The sequence below is a fragment of the Oncorhynchus kisutch genome, linkage group LG23 (assembly GCF_002021735.2).
Source record: "Oncorhynchus kisutch isolate 150728-3 linkage group LG23, Okis_V2, whole genome shotgun sequence".
Classification (NCBI taxonomy): Eukaryota; Metazoa; Chordata; class Actinopteri; order Salmoniformes; family Salmonidae; genus Oncorhynchus; species Oncorhynchus kisutch.
Genome location: NC_034196.2, coordinates 974,871 through 988,835, shown reverse-complemented (window position 1 = coordinate 988,835; position 13,965 = coordinate 974,871). Strand labels below are relative to the sequence as shown.

General features: G+C 44.4%; 1 protein-coding gene across 2 annotated transcripts in view; it reads left to right on the top strand.

Annotated features, from left to right (window-relative positions):
- col27a1a (collagen, type XXVII, alpha 1a) overlaps positions 1 to 13,965 on the top strand; it is a 230,409-nt gene that overhangs the window by 153,833 nt on the left and 62,611 nt on the right. For both annotated transcript variants that reach the window (XM_031803202.1, XM_031803203.1), the window contains exons 33-37: positions 3,679 to 3,732; positions 11,991 to 12,044; positions 12,383 to 12,436; positions 12,544 to 12,597; positions 13,010 to 13,117. In XM_031803202.1, the coding sequence (XP_031659062.1) occupies positions 3,679 to 3,732; positions 11,991 to 12,044; positions 12,383 to 12,436; positions 12,544 to 12,597; positions 13,010 to 13,117 (324 nt within the window). The remainder of the gene's footprint in view (positions 1 to 3,678; positions 3,733 to 11,990; positions 12,045 to 12,382; positions 12,437 to 12,543; positions 12,598 to 13,009; positions 13,118 to 13,965) is intronic.

Here is a 13,965-nt window from a genome sequence, read left to right as displayed (position 1 = left end):
GTATTCTAAGTCAGAGCCGTCCAGAGTAGTGATGTTGAACAGGCGGGTAGGTGCAGGTAGCGATCGGTTGAAGAGCATGCATTTAGTTTTACTTGTATTTAAGAGCAATTGGAGGCCACGGAAGGAGAGTTGTATGGCATTGAAGCTTGCCTGGAGGGTTGTTAACACAGTGTCCAAAGAAGGGCCGGAAGTATACAGAATGGTGTCGTCTGCGTAGAGGTGGATCAGAGACTCACCAGCAGCAAGAGCGACCTCATTGATGTATACGGAGAAGAGAGTCGGTCCAAGAATTGAACCCTGTGGCACCCCCATAGAGACTGCCAGAGGTCCGGACAGCAGACCCTCCGATTTGACACACTGAACTCTATCAGAGAAGTAGTTGGTGAACCAGGCGAGGCAATCATTTGAGAAACCAAGGCTGTCGAGTCTGCCGATGAGGATGTGGTGATTGACAGAGTCGAAAGCCTTGGCTAGATCAATGAATACGGCTGCACAGTAATGTTTCTTATCGATGGCGGTTAAGATATCGTTTAGGACCTTGAGCGTGGCTGAGGTGCACCCATGACCAGCTCTGAAACCAGATTGCATAGCAGAGAAGGTATGGTGAGATTCGAAATGGTCGGTAATCTGTTTGTTGACTTGGCTTTCGAAGATCTTAGAAAGGCACGGTAGAATAGATATAGGTGTGTAGCAGTTTGGGTCAAGAGTGTCCCCCCCTTTGAAGAGGGGGATGTCCGCAGCTGCTTTCCAATCTTTGGGAACCTCAGACAACACGAAAGAGAGGTTGAACAGGCTAGTAATAGGGGTGGCAACAATTTGGGCAGATAATTTTAGAAAGAAAGGGTCCAGATTGTCTAGCCCGGCTGATTTGTAGGGGTCCAGATTTTGCAGCTCTTTCAGAACATCAGCTGAATGGATTTGGGAGAAGGAGAAATGGGGAAGGCTTGGGCGAGTTGCTGTTGGGGGTGCAGTGCTGTTGACCGGGGTAGGAGTAGCCAGGTGGAAAGCATGGCCACCCGTAGAAAAATGCTTATTGAAATTCTCAATTATGGTGGATTTATCAGTGGTGACAGTGTTTCCTATCTTCAGTGCAGTGGGCAGCTGGGAGGAGGTGTTCTTATTCTCCATGGACTTTACAGTGTCCCAGAACTTTTTTGAGTTAGTGTTGCAGGAAGCAAATTTCTGCTTGAAAAAGCTAGCCTTGGCTTTTCTAACTGCCTGTGTATAATGGTTTCTAGCTTCCCTGAACAGCTGCATATCACGGGGGCTGTTCGATGCTAATGCAGAACGCCATAGGATGTTTTTGTGTTGGTTAAGGGCAGTCAGGTCTGGGGAGAACCAAGGGCTATATCTGTTCCTGGTTCTAAATTTCTTGAATGGGGCATGTTTATTTAAGATGGTTAGGAAGGCATTTAAAAAAAATATCCAGGCATCCTCTACTGACGGGATGAGATCAATATCCTTCCAGGATACCCCGGCCAGGTCAATTAGAAAGGCCTGCTCGCAGAAATGTTTCAGGGAGCGTTTTACAGTGATGAGTGGAGATCGTTTGACCGCTGACCCATTACGGATGCAGGCAATGATGATATAGATGATATAGAGTACAGTATATACGTATAAGTAGCATTGTCTAAAGTGGCTAGTGATATATTTTACATCAATTCCCATTATTAATGTGGCTGGAGTTGAGTCAGTGTGTTGGCAGCAGCCACTCAATGTTAGTGGTGGCTGTTTAACAGTCTGATGGCCTTGAGATAGAAGCTGTCATGCATGCATTGGTCTCTATAAGCTTCAATATGAGGTCCTAAACTTAGCATGAAAGTGCATCCTTGTAGGTGTCTGGGCTATATAGTCAAAATGTTTGGGTTAAGTTTAGCCAATGGCCATGGGATAAGCTGAGCCACAGGCAAGTTGATCAAATTGAAGTGTTTTCTTCCCAGGTGTAATGTAATGCAAGTTGAGCCTGTCCTGCGGCTCAATACACAGGATTTACAGCATCCTGCAATATATGTAGATATCTTTGTTTGAAAATAATACTAGATTTCCCTTGACGGAGTGATGCTGATGTGCTTTGAAAGGCTGTTCTTGTCTCACTTCAACAGCATCATCCCGGATACCCTAGACACACTCCAATTCGAATACCACCCCAACAGATCCACAGATGACGCAATCTCAATTGCACTCCACACTGCCCTTTCGAACCTGGACAAAAGGAACACCTATGTGAGAAAGCTGTTCATTGACTACAGCTCAGCGTTCAACACCATAGTGGCCTCATAGCTCATCACTAAGCTAAGGACCCTGGGACTAAACACCTCCCTCTGCAACTTGATCTTGGACTTCCTGACGGGCCACCCGCAGGTGGTAAGGGTAGGCAACAACACGTCTGCCATGCCGATCCTCAACACTGGGGCCCCTCGGGGTGTGTGCATAGTCTCTTCCTGTACTCCCTGTTCACCCACAACTGCATGGCCAACACAACTCCAACACCCTCACGACACAACAGTGGTAGGCCTGATCACCGATAACGATGAGACAGCCTATAGGAAGGATGTCAGAGACCTGGCAGGGTGGTGCCAGGACAACAACCTCTCACTCAATGTGAGCAAGACAAAGAAACTGATCATGGACTACAGGAAAAGGCGGGACAAACAGGCCCCCATTATTAACATTGATGGGACTGTAATGGAGAGGTTCGAGAGTTTCAAGTTCCTTGGTTTCCACATTACCAACAAACTATCATTGTCCAAACATACCAAGACAATCGTGAAGAGGGCACGACAACACCTTTGCCCCCTCAGGAGACTGAAAATATTTGGCATGAGTCCGAAGATCCTCAAAAAGTTCTACAGCTGCACCATCGACTGGTTGCATCACCGTCTGGTATGGCAAGTGCTCGGCATCTGACTGTAAGGCGCTACAGAGAGTAGTGCATACAGCCCAGTACATCCTTGGGGCCAAGCTTCCTGCCATCCAGGACCTATATACTTGGCGGTGTCAGAGGAAAGCCCAACATTTTTTCAAAGACTCCAGTCACCCAAGTCATGGACTACCCCCAAGCCATAAGACTGCAGAAACAATGAATCAAATGGCAACCCGGACTATCTACATTGACCCCCCCCCCCTTTGTTTTTACACTGCTGCTACTCGCTGTCTATTATCTGTGCATAGTCCCTTCATCCCTACCGACATGTACAAATTACCTCGACTAACCTGTACCCCCGCACATTGACTCAGTACTTGTACCCCCTGTATATATCCTCGTTATTGTTGTTTTATTGTGTTACTTTTTATTATTTTTTACTTTAGTTTATTTGGAAAATATGTTCTTAACTCTATCTTGTGCTGCACTGTTGGTTAAGTGCTTGTAAGTAAGAATTTCACGGTAAGGTTGTTGTATTCGGCGCATGTGACAAATAAAGTTTGGTTTAAATGTAAAAATTGGCTCAACTTACCCCATTGTCCCCTACTCATTTTTGGGCAGCACCTGTTCTTGTAACCTGATCCACCAACCTGACCTGACTGTAGCCCTCGTGAATCCATGTTGTGAAACAGAACGCTCATAAGATGAGGATGGTTGAACAAGGATAGTTCTCATGTTGTTTGAGCACAAAGCTGCATTGGTTTCTCTTATATGACCATCTCTCATCAACATTGTGTCTCTGCTCTGTTTTCTAGGGACTCCCTGGGCCAGTGGGGACAGTGGGGCCACTAGGAGAAACTGGTCTACAGGTGAGAATTTACACATACAGTACACACACAAACACATGCATGCTCACACGTACACTCATGCGCGCACGCACACACATGCACATGTACACACACTGTATCACTCTCTCTCACACACACACAGACACATACACATTCACATCGTCTGGTCTCACTAGTTGAATCAGGATGTGTGTGTAGCTACCTGTTTGTTCTTCCCACTATAATGAATAATTGATTGACTGATTTTATTTGTCATAAAAAAACACACTACTGTTCAAAAGTTTGGGGTCACTTAGAAATGTCCTTGTTTTTTAAAGAAAACCACATTTTTTGTCCATTATAATGACATCAAATTGATCATAAATACAGTGTAGACATTGTTGATGTCTAATTGACTATTGTAGCTGGAAAATGGCAGATTTCTTATGGACTATCTACATAGGCCCATTATCAGCAACCATCACTCCTGTGTTCCAATGGCATGTTGTGTTAGCTAATTCAAGTTTATAATTTTAAAAGGTCAATTTATCATTAGAAAACCCTTTTACAATTATGTTAGCACTGCAATGCCATTGGGTTTTTCACGCTCAACAGTTTCCCCTGTGTATCATGAGTGGTTCACCACTCAAAGGACATCCAGCCAACTTGACACAATTGTGGGAAGCATTGGAGTCAACATGGGTCAGCATTCCTGCGGAACACTTTCGACACCTTGTAGAGTCCGTCCCGATGAATTGAAGCTGTTCTGAGGGCAAAGGGGAGTGGGGATGCAACTCAATATTAAGGTGTGCAGAGAAAAGAAAGTAAACATAATTGGATAGGTACCTGGAGACTAAGTCTGTGATAATTCTGGGGGCTATAGATAATATTTTTTGTTACATAGACTGGATCAAATCACATTTTATATGTCACATGCGCCGAATATAACAGTTGTAGACTTTACCGTGAAATGCTTACTTACCCGCCCTTAACCAACAATGCAGCTGTAAGAAAATTGAGTTAAGAAAATAATCCCAACAATGCAGGGTTAAAACGTTTTAGTAAGCATTTCACAGTAACGTTTACAACTATTGCATGTGACAAATAAAATCTAAAAAGTAACACAATAAAATAACAATAACGAGGCTATATTACAAGGAGTCCCGGTACTGAGTCAATGTGCAGGGGTACGAGGTAGTTGAGGTATTGAGGTCAAATCAAACTTTATTGGTCACATACACATGGTTATCAGATGTTATTGTGAGTGTAGTGAAATGCTTGTGCTTCTAGTTCTGACTATGCAGTAAAATCTAACAAGTAATCTAACAAATTCACAACTACCTCATACTCACAAATACACAGAAATGTAAAGGGATGAATAAGAATATGTAGCGGTGATTTACCATTTTTCATTGCGGACACTGCTGTTGCAATCTCCTCAGGTGTAAATTCTTCTTCTAGACAGTTATGGGAGTCTGTAAAGCTCCGGGTGTCGTGGGTGTGGAGTCAAATGCAGGAGACAGAGAGTTCAATGCTGTGCGTCTTTTAATAGCGCCTAACAGGGTGCTCACAAAAGTAACGTTCCCAAACACAGGGAATCAAAATGTACAATGGAACAAATCACGACCAGGCACAAAACACGTACCTCTACAACAGAGCCGAAGGTTACATAGAAATAATCCCGCACAACAACCAGGCGGGCCGGCTGTCTAATAAAGACAAACTAATTAACCCTACACAGGTGCTACCACTAAACATACAAGGAGGGGGAGGAAAAACAATCAGTGGCAGCTAATAGGCCGGTGACGACGACCGCCGAGCGCCACCCGTCCGGGAAAAGGAAACACCCTCGGTCGGACTCGTGACAGAGTCTGTATCAATTGAAGGCATATTCAAGCCATTAAAGAAGGAGTCAATCAGCAAAGGGTCTTGAGGGGATTCAGAGGTGTATAGCGCAGAGTAAAATTGTTTGAATTTATCATTGATCTCTTTATGTATAACTGTGGTGGCACCAGACAGGGTCCTTATCTGTGGGATTAAACCTGAGATTTACGGATCTGATGTGCAAGGAGTTTACTGGTCTTGTCGCCTTGTTCATACACTTTGTATCGAGCTCACAAGAGTAACTGTTAAGCTTGCCTGGTAGAAAGCTCATCAAATTCAGATTGGAGTAGTTGGCTCTCTTTATGCAGATCAGAGGAAGGATCCGAAGCATACTTCTCATCCAATGTGGCTATGGACTCGCTCAGCTCCTGAAGTCGCTGAGAGCGAACTCTGTTTTGGTTGGCTGTATAAGAAATAATTTGGCCACGTAGGTACGCTTTGAGAGACTCCCATATGGTAGATTAGGACATACCTGGTGTTGAATTAGTTTCTAGGAATAAGGTGATTTCAGAAGAAATGAAATTGGCAAACTCCTTATCTGAGAGTAAAATGGGGTTGAGGCGCCATTGATAACACATAGGAGGTCTCTGGGGAAACTCTAGTTCAAGCACTAAATCAAATAAAAATCAAATCAAATTTGTTTGTCACATACACATGGTTAGCAGATGTTAATGCGAGTGTAGCGAAATGCTTGTGCTTCTAGTTCCGACATTACAGTAATAACCAACGAGTAATCTAACTAACAATTCCAAAACTACTACCTTATAGACACAAGTGTAAGGGGATAAAGAATATGTACATAAAGATATATGAATGAGTGATGGTACAGAGCAGCATAGGCAAGATACAGTAGATGGTATCGAGTACAGTATATACATATGAGATGAGTAATGTAGGGTATGTAAACATTATATTAAGTAGCATTGTTTAAAGTGGCTAGTGATATATTTTACATCAATTCCCATTATTAATGTGGCTGGAGTTGAGTCAGTGTGTTGGCAGCAGCCACTCAATGTTAGTGGTGGCTGTTTAACAGTCTGATGGCCTTGAGATTGAAGCTGTTTTTCAGTCTCTCGGTCCCAGCTTTGATGCACCTGTACTTACCTCGCCTTCTGGATGATAGCGGGGTGAACAGGCAGTGGCTCGGGTGGTTGTTGTCCTTGATGATCTTTATGGCCTTCCTGTGACATCGGGTGGTGTAGGTGTCCTGGAGGGCAGGTAGTTTGCCCCCGGTGATGCGTTGTGCAGACTTCACTACCCTCTGGAGAGCCTTACGGTTGTGGGCGGAGCAGTTGCCGTACCAGGCGGTGAAACAGCCCGACAGGATGCTCTCGATTGTGCATCTGTAGAAGTTTGTGAGGGCTTTTGGTGACAAGCCGAATTTCTTCAGCCTCCTGAGGTTGAAGAGGCGCTGCTGCACCTTCTTCACGATGCTGTCTGTGTCGGTGGACCAATTCAGTTTGTCTGTGATGTGTACGCCGAGGAACTTAAAACTTACTACCCTCTCCACTACTGTCCCATCGATGTGGATAGGGGGGTGTTCCCTCTGCTGTTTCCTGAAGTCCACAATCATCTCCTTAGTTTTGTTGACATTGAGTGTGAGGTTATTTTCCTGACACCACACTCCGAGGGCCCTCACCTCCTCCCTGTAGGCCGTCTCGTCGTTGTTGGTAATCAAGCCTACCACTGTAGTGTCATCCGCAAACTTGATGATTGAGTTGGAGGCGTGCGTGGCCACGCAGTCGTGGGTGAACAGGGAGTACAGGAGAGGGCACCCTTGTGGGGCCCCAGTGTTGAGGATCAGTGGGGTGGAGATGTTGTTACCTACCCTCACCACCTGGAAGCGGCCCGTCAGGAAGTCCAGTACCCAGTTGCACAGGGCGGGGTCGAGACCTAGGTTCTCGAGCTTGATGACGAGTTTGGAGGGTACTATGGTGTTAAATGCTGAGCTGTAGTTGATGAACAGCATTCTCACATAGGTATTCCTCTTGTCCAGATGGGTTAGGGCAGTGTGCAGTGTGGTTGAGTTTGCATCGTCTGTGGACCTATTTGGGCGGTAAGCAAATTGGAGTGGGTCTAGGGGTCTAGGGTGTCAGGTAGGGTGGAGGTGATATGGTCCTTGACTAGTCTCTCAAAGCACTTCATGATGACGGAAGTGAGTGCTACAGGGCGGTAGTGAATGGTCAGAAATAACAATACTCTCGTAAGTACACTGCCGAAGGTTAGGCAGAAGTTTTTTGTCCAAAAAGAAGTAATCAATCCGGGAGTATGTTTGATGAAGATGAGAATAAAAGGAAGGCTGTCTATCTGTAGGATGTAGGAAACACCAGGCCTCAAACATAGCATATTTCTGAAGAAAGGATTGAATAAGTAGGGCACATTTAGATGGGCCTGTAGTTGTTCGTGAGGACTTGTCAAGAACTGGGGACATGTTACAGTTGAAATCCCCCTAAAATCAACAAATGAGAATCTAAATTGGGAATAGCATACAGAAAGGAAGAAATTAAACTTGTGTCATCCCAATTGGGAGCATAAACACTAGCCAAAACAAGAGGGGTAGAAAACAGTTTACCGGTTACTATGACGTATCGTCCCTTAGGATCAGCAATAACCTCAGAAGCTAAAAGGGAGTAGCTTTATCAACCAAAATGGCAGCACCTCATGATTTACTATGAAAGTTAGAGTGGAACACTTGACCAACCCAGTCCTTACGCATCCTAAAATGCTCACCAGTCCACAAGTGAGTCGCTTGTAGAAATGCAACATTTGCATTCAAACCCTTTAAGTGTGTCAACACCCTTTTACGCTTCACCGGGTTATTAGCCCTTTTGATGTTCCATGAAATGTACTTGATCGCATTATTTCGGCCCCTCTGGAAATTCCCGTTATTCAACCCTGTCATTAGAGCATAGAATGGAAACGCAATGAGCGTTTCTACTACTACAGAACTACTACAAATAATAGTTGTCTAGTTGACGCTGAGACAGCTTACAACCAATACCAAAAAACTAAGTGTGCGCAACGTTGAACGTTTGCTGGGCATAAATGACGCTCAAAACTTTTAAAATTGAATTGAGACCCCAAAAAACATGTAGCCTCGGGAAGCATTTATTGTTTACTGGGTCAATGCAAACGGATGCAGTAAACAAATAACCAAAAATATTTTGAGTCACTGAGACACTGTGTAAATAAACTGAATAGGTGAGTGAGACAGCCTAGAAACACAGGAGTTAAGTAAAACCTTAATACAATTAAATTAAAATGACTGAATGCTTGTAAGGCACGCACACTAGATGATCAAAATATTAGATCACATCAATTACCCTGCCTTTCTAAGGTCTTCGAAAGCCAAGTTAACAAAAATATTACAGGCCATTTCGAATCCCACCGTACGTACCTTCTCCGCTATGCAATCTGGTTTCAGAGCTGGTCACGGGTGCAACTCAGCCATGCTCAAGGTCCTAAACGATATCATAACCACCATCGATAAGAGACAATACTGTGCAGCCACCGTATTCATTAACCTGGCCAAGGCTTTCGACTCTGTCAATCACCACCTTCTTATCGGCACTCAACAGCCTTTGTTTCTCAAATGATTGCCTCACCTGGTTCACCAACTACTTCTCAGATAGAGTTCAATGTGTCAAATCGGAGGGCCTGTTGTCCGGACCTCTGGCAGTTTCTATGGAGGTACCACAGGGTTCAATTCTCGGGCAGACTCTCTTCTCCGTATACACCAATGATGTCGCTCTTGCTGCTAGTGATTCTCTGATCCGCCTCTATGCAGATGACACCATTCTGTATACTTCTGGCTCTTCTTTGGACACTGTTATCTTCTCTAGGCTAGGGGGCAGCATTTGGAATTTTGGATGAAAAGCATGCCCAAATTCAACTGCCTGCTACTCATCCCCAGAAGATAAGATAGGCATAGTATTAGTAGATTAGGATAGAAAACACTCTGAAGTTTCTAAAACTGTTTGAATCATGTCTGTGAGTATAACATAACTTATGTAGCAGGCGAAATCCCGAGGACAAACCATTTTTTTTGTTGAGGTCACTCTCTTTTCAATGGGTTTTCATTGGGAATCCAGATTTCTAAGGGACTTGCTTGCAGTTCCTACCGCTTCCACTGGATATCACCAGTCTTTAGAAATTGGTTGAGGTTTTTCTTTGTGTAATGAAGAAGTAGCCCTGTTCAAAACGAGGGTCACTTCATGTGTACTGTTTGAAAGAGGCGCATGACCTTGCGTCAGTTTGTTTTTTTCCTGTATTGAACACAGATCATCCCGTCTTCAATTTTATCGATTATTTACTTTAAAAAATACCTAAAGTTTTATTACAAAAGTAGTTTGAAATGTTTTGGCAAAGTTTACAGGTAACTGTTGAGAAATTTTGTAGTCACGTTGCGTAAGTTGGAACCGGTGTTATTCTGGATCAAACACACCAAATAAATGTACATTTTGGATATATATGGACGGAATTAAAAACCTGTTGAGGCTAGGGGGCAGTATTTTCACTTTTGGATGAAAGGCGTGCCCAGAGTAAATGGCCTAGAAACACAGGAGTTAAGTAAAACCTTAATACAATTAAATTAAAATGACTGAATGCTTGTAAGGCACGCACACTAGATGATCAAAACATTAGATCACATCAAATAAGCCTGAATGGGTTCGCCAACTATACAAGACTAGCCTGTTATAACTAAACATAATTGTACCACAAGTGGGTTACTTACTATCCACAGTTCGCACGCAACAGTTGCTGAACTATAACCAAGTTCAAGACTTCTTGATGTGACGTTGAATGTGAGCCATAGCCTCATCCGGAGACTCAAATGTGTAGTCTTTACCATCATAAACGGGCCGGGAATCGCAGTCCATACTTCATGGTCCCGTAGTAGATGGTCTTGTAGTAGTCGTTTGGCCTGTCTGAAAGCTGCGCGCTGCCTGGAAACAGTGGGGGAGTAGTCCTGGTAGATGGAGAAGCTCTGTCCTTGAAAGCTCAGAGTGGTATTGCGGGCTCATCAGAGACTCTCCATCTTCTCATGAAAAAAATGCACTCGAAGAATTATGTCACGGGGCCTCTCCCCATCCCGGGCTTTGGGCACAGCGACCGGTGGGCACGATCAATCAGGGGCTTTTCATCTAAGACAAGAACATCCTTCAGCAGCCCTGAAACGAAATCCGTGGTGCGAGGCATTTCCGCTGACTCTGGGACCGATACAAGTATCAGGTTATTGCGGCGAGAGAATCCCTCTAAACTCACACAGCTCTCCTTAACCTTTTTCAAATCCGCAGCTAGGTGTTTCACTTTAGCCTCCAGGGATGTAGTTAAGTCGGAGACATTGGTAGCGGAGGTCTCCAGTGCTGCAATCGTTGTAGTGTGCAACGCCGTTGTTGCTTTGAGTGATGTGATTGCTGGCACCGTCTCGTTCCGCAGGATGGTTAAATCTGCTTTTAAAGTATCAGAAACCTCCTCCTGCCTCAATCGTAGCAACCACCTCCGTTTTCATTTCAATTATCTCAGAGCATAGTAGTTTGATGGCCTCGAATGTTCATTTCAGCGCCGCCAGGCCGCACCCCCGGGTAAAGTGTGAGTCCCCGGGTCCTCAGACTCAGAGGGCAGTGATGACAGTGGGTCTTGTAGGCCGGGTTTTCTCAAAGTCATGCTTTTGGCCTTATGTTTCGTCCACATGCTGACTTTCGGAAGCAAAGTAGTCTTGGTTTTTACGGAAAGGGATCACCAAACTAGTATTTGAAAATAAATATGGCTCTGCTGCAAAATTCACAAACTTTAAGAATACCACAGGAGCAAACGGAAAACACGTCAGTCGCACATGGCGTCCCTCCAATTCCCCCCTGATTTGCATTTTAATGAGGGAAATAAGTATTTGACCCCCTCTCAACCAGAAAGATTTCTGGCTCCCAGGTGTCTTTTATACAGGTAACGAGCTGAGATTAGGAGCACACTCTTAAAGGGAGTGCTCCTAATCTCAGTTTGTGACCTGTATAAAAGACACCAGTCCACAGAAGCAATCAATCAGATTCCAAACTCTCCACCATGGCCAAGACCAAAGAGCTCTCCAAGGATGTGCAAGAGAGTCAGTGCTACGAAAAAAAGAGGGTCAATGCAAATAGTCCAGATAGCCATTTGATTATCTGTTCAGCAGTGTTATGGCTTGGGGGTAGAATCTGTTCAGCAGCCTTTTGGTTCCAGACGTTGCGGTAGCAAAGAGATAGGTGCAGTGAAATGTGTTGTTTTGCAGGGTCAGAAATAGTAGTACGGCGTCCTTGGAGCCAATTAGGGATAAATGCCTTGCTCAAGGGTACGTAAACTGATTTTTCAGCTTGTCGCCTTGGGTATTTGAACCAGCGAGCTTTCGGTTACTTCTCCTTCACTCTTTTTGTCTCTCTTAGGGTCCTCTAGGCAAAATGAGTGATCCAGGACTGCCTGGCGAGCCAGGAGAGAAGGTCAGTCACGAGTACTCACCACATCCTACTCTTATCACCCTCTGTCCTCATTCTAACACTGTAACATGGTTGTCTGTCCATTATAATAAGTCAGTCTCTCACTTCCTACACACACTTACATACCTAGTGAATGCAATGATGTTTCTGTGATGAGTGTGTGTAAATGACAAATTAGTGAATAACAGCACAGTTACTGTATGTAGGCAGTTATTGTTACAGCACATACACACACACACACACACACACACACACACACACACACACACACACACACACAGGCAGAAACATATCTGTAACATTAAGGAAACCCTGCCCTCAAGATTGTGTGTGTGTATCAGGGAGCACTCGGAGCCATTGGTAACATCGGAGAGCAGGGACTAATGGGACAACGGGTCAGTTTTTCTGTCATTCCCTTCTTAAAATGAATTTCTCCTGATCGTTTTGTGTTTTGTTAACCATCAAATGTCAATCTCATTCACTGCTTGTGCTCTGTGTGTAGGGAGAGCCAGGGCTTGAGGGAGAGGCTGGTGCTTCTGGTCCTGATGGAACAAAGGTATGGACTGAGACAAATCTCTGAGTCATTGTGTGCGTCCAAATGGCACCCTATTCGCTATGAGCCCTGGTCAAAAGTAGTGAACAATTTATTTGTATTAACTTTGTTGCTGTCATTATTCTGATGTCTTTTGTGAGGTAATGGTCAGGTTGTTTATGGTGTTTTGAAACAACCAGACAAAAACATATCTGAACAGATAAAAAATATATACAGTATATTATCAAGCAGAAACATCTCTTTATCTGATGACTCTACAACCAGAAAAACTGTTTACACCCAGAAATATGACATCATTATGACATTCCATGCCACATTATGCCTGCTGGTTTCACCAGCTCTCTTTGCAGGTCATTCCGTTTTTTGTTGTTGTATTGAGCTCCCCAGTTGAGCCTATGCTGTTCTGTTTTATTAGGGTGAAAAGGGTGACATGGGGCACGAGGGCGACAAAGGAGAGAAGGGTGAAACCGGAATGAAGGGAAAGGAGGGCCCACCTGGGAATCCTGGACTCATAGGCATCACAGTGAGTGACAAACGTAACCAAACACCCCCACAAACACTCAACCAGGTTGATTATTGTTCTCAATTGCTTACCGTGGTAAATAAAAGCGTCATATGGCTACAATATGTTGACCCAACACACTACACCAACTGTGACTGGGTTGTAGTTGTAATAAATTAATTTGATTTAATTACCACAAATTCCATGAAAAACGATAGAACGATAACCCAAATAAATAGCCTATGTATAGCAGCCTCTGGCGGTGGTGAGAATGATGAATAAGCTGCGTGTGTGCACTGCGGAGGCCGTCAGAGACTTGACCGCTTTGGCCAATGAGAACGTTGAAAAATAAACACCAGCAGTTCCTGTCTAGCCTTATAAACAACATGAGCTTGTTCACAAGCTTTAAAGGCACGTCCGCAGTGGACCAGACTGCAGCGCAGTCCGATTACAGAGAGCTGGTCAGAGCCTCTCATTCCGAGATTCAAAGGAAAAAGACATTCGCATCCGGTGCCAACGCTTCTCTCTCCCGTGCGCCTCCACTATCAATGGCTTTAGGGACTTTGTTCACAGTCGGGGACACGCAAGCTAAGACCACTGCTTAACTGTACACATCTCCAGTTCTTGACTTGACTCTTACTAGCTCAAAAGTATTGTGGAGCCCCTGCAGCTAAAAATAAACTGTACCGGCACCCAAAATGAGTACCGGAACCTATTTCAGGTCAACCACTGTTCACTGTATCTCGGCAGCATGTGAGAGGGGGTTTAGCCACATGAACCTTATCACACCAACAAGATCTAAGATCGAAATTCACCGTGCGTCTGCATTGATGTTCATAAAAGTCCACGAACCCCCTCTTCCACAGTGG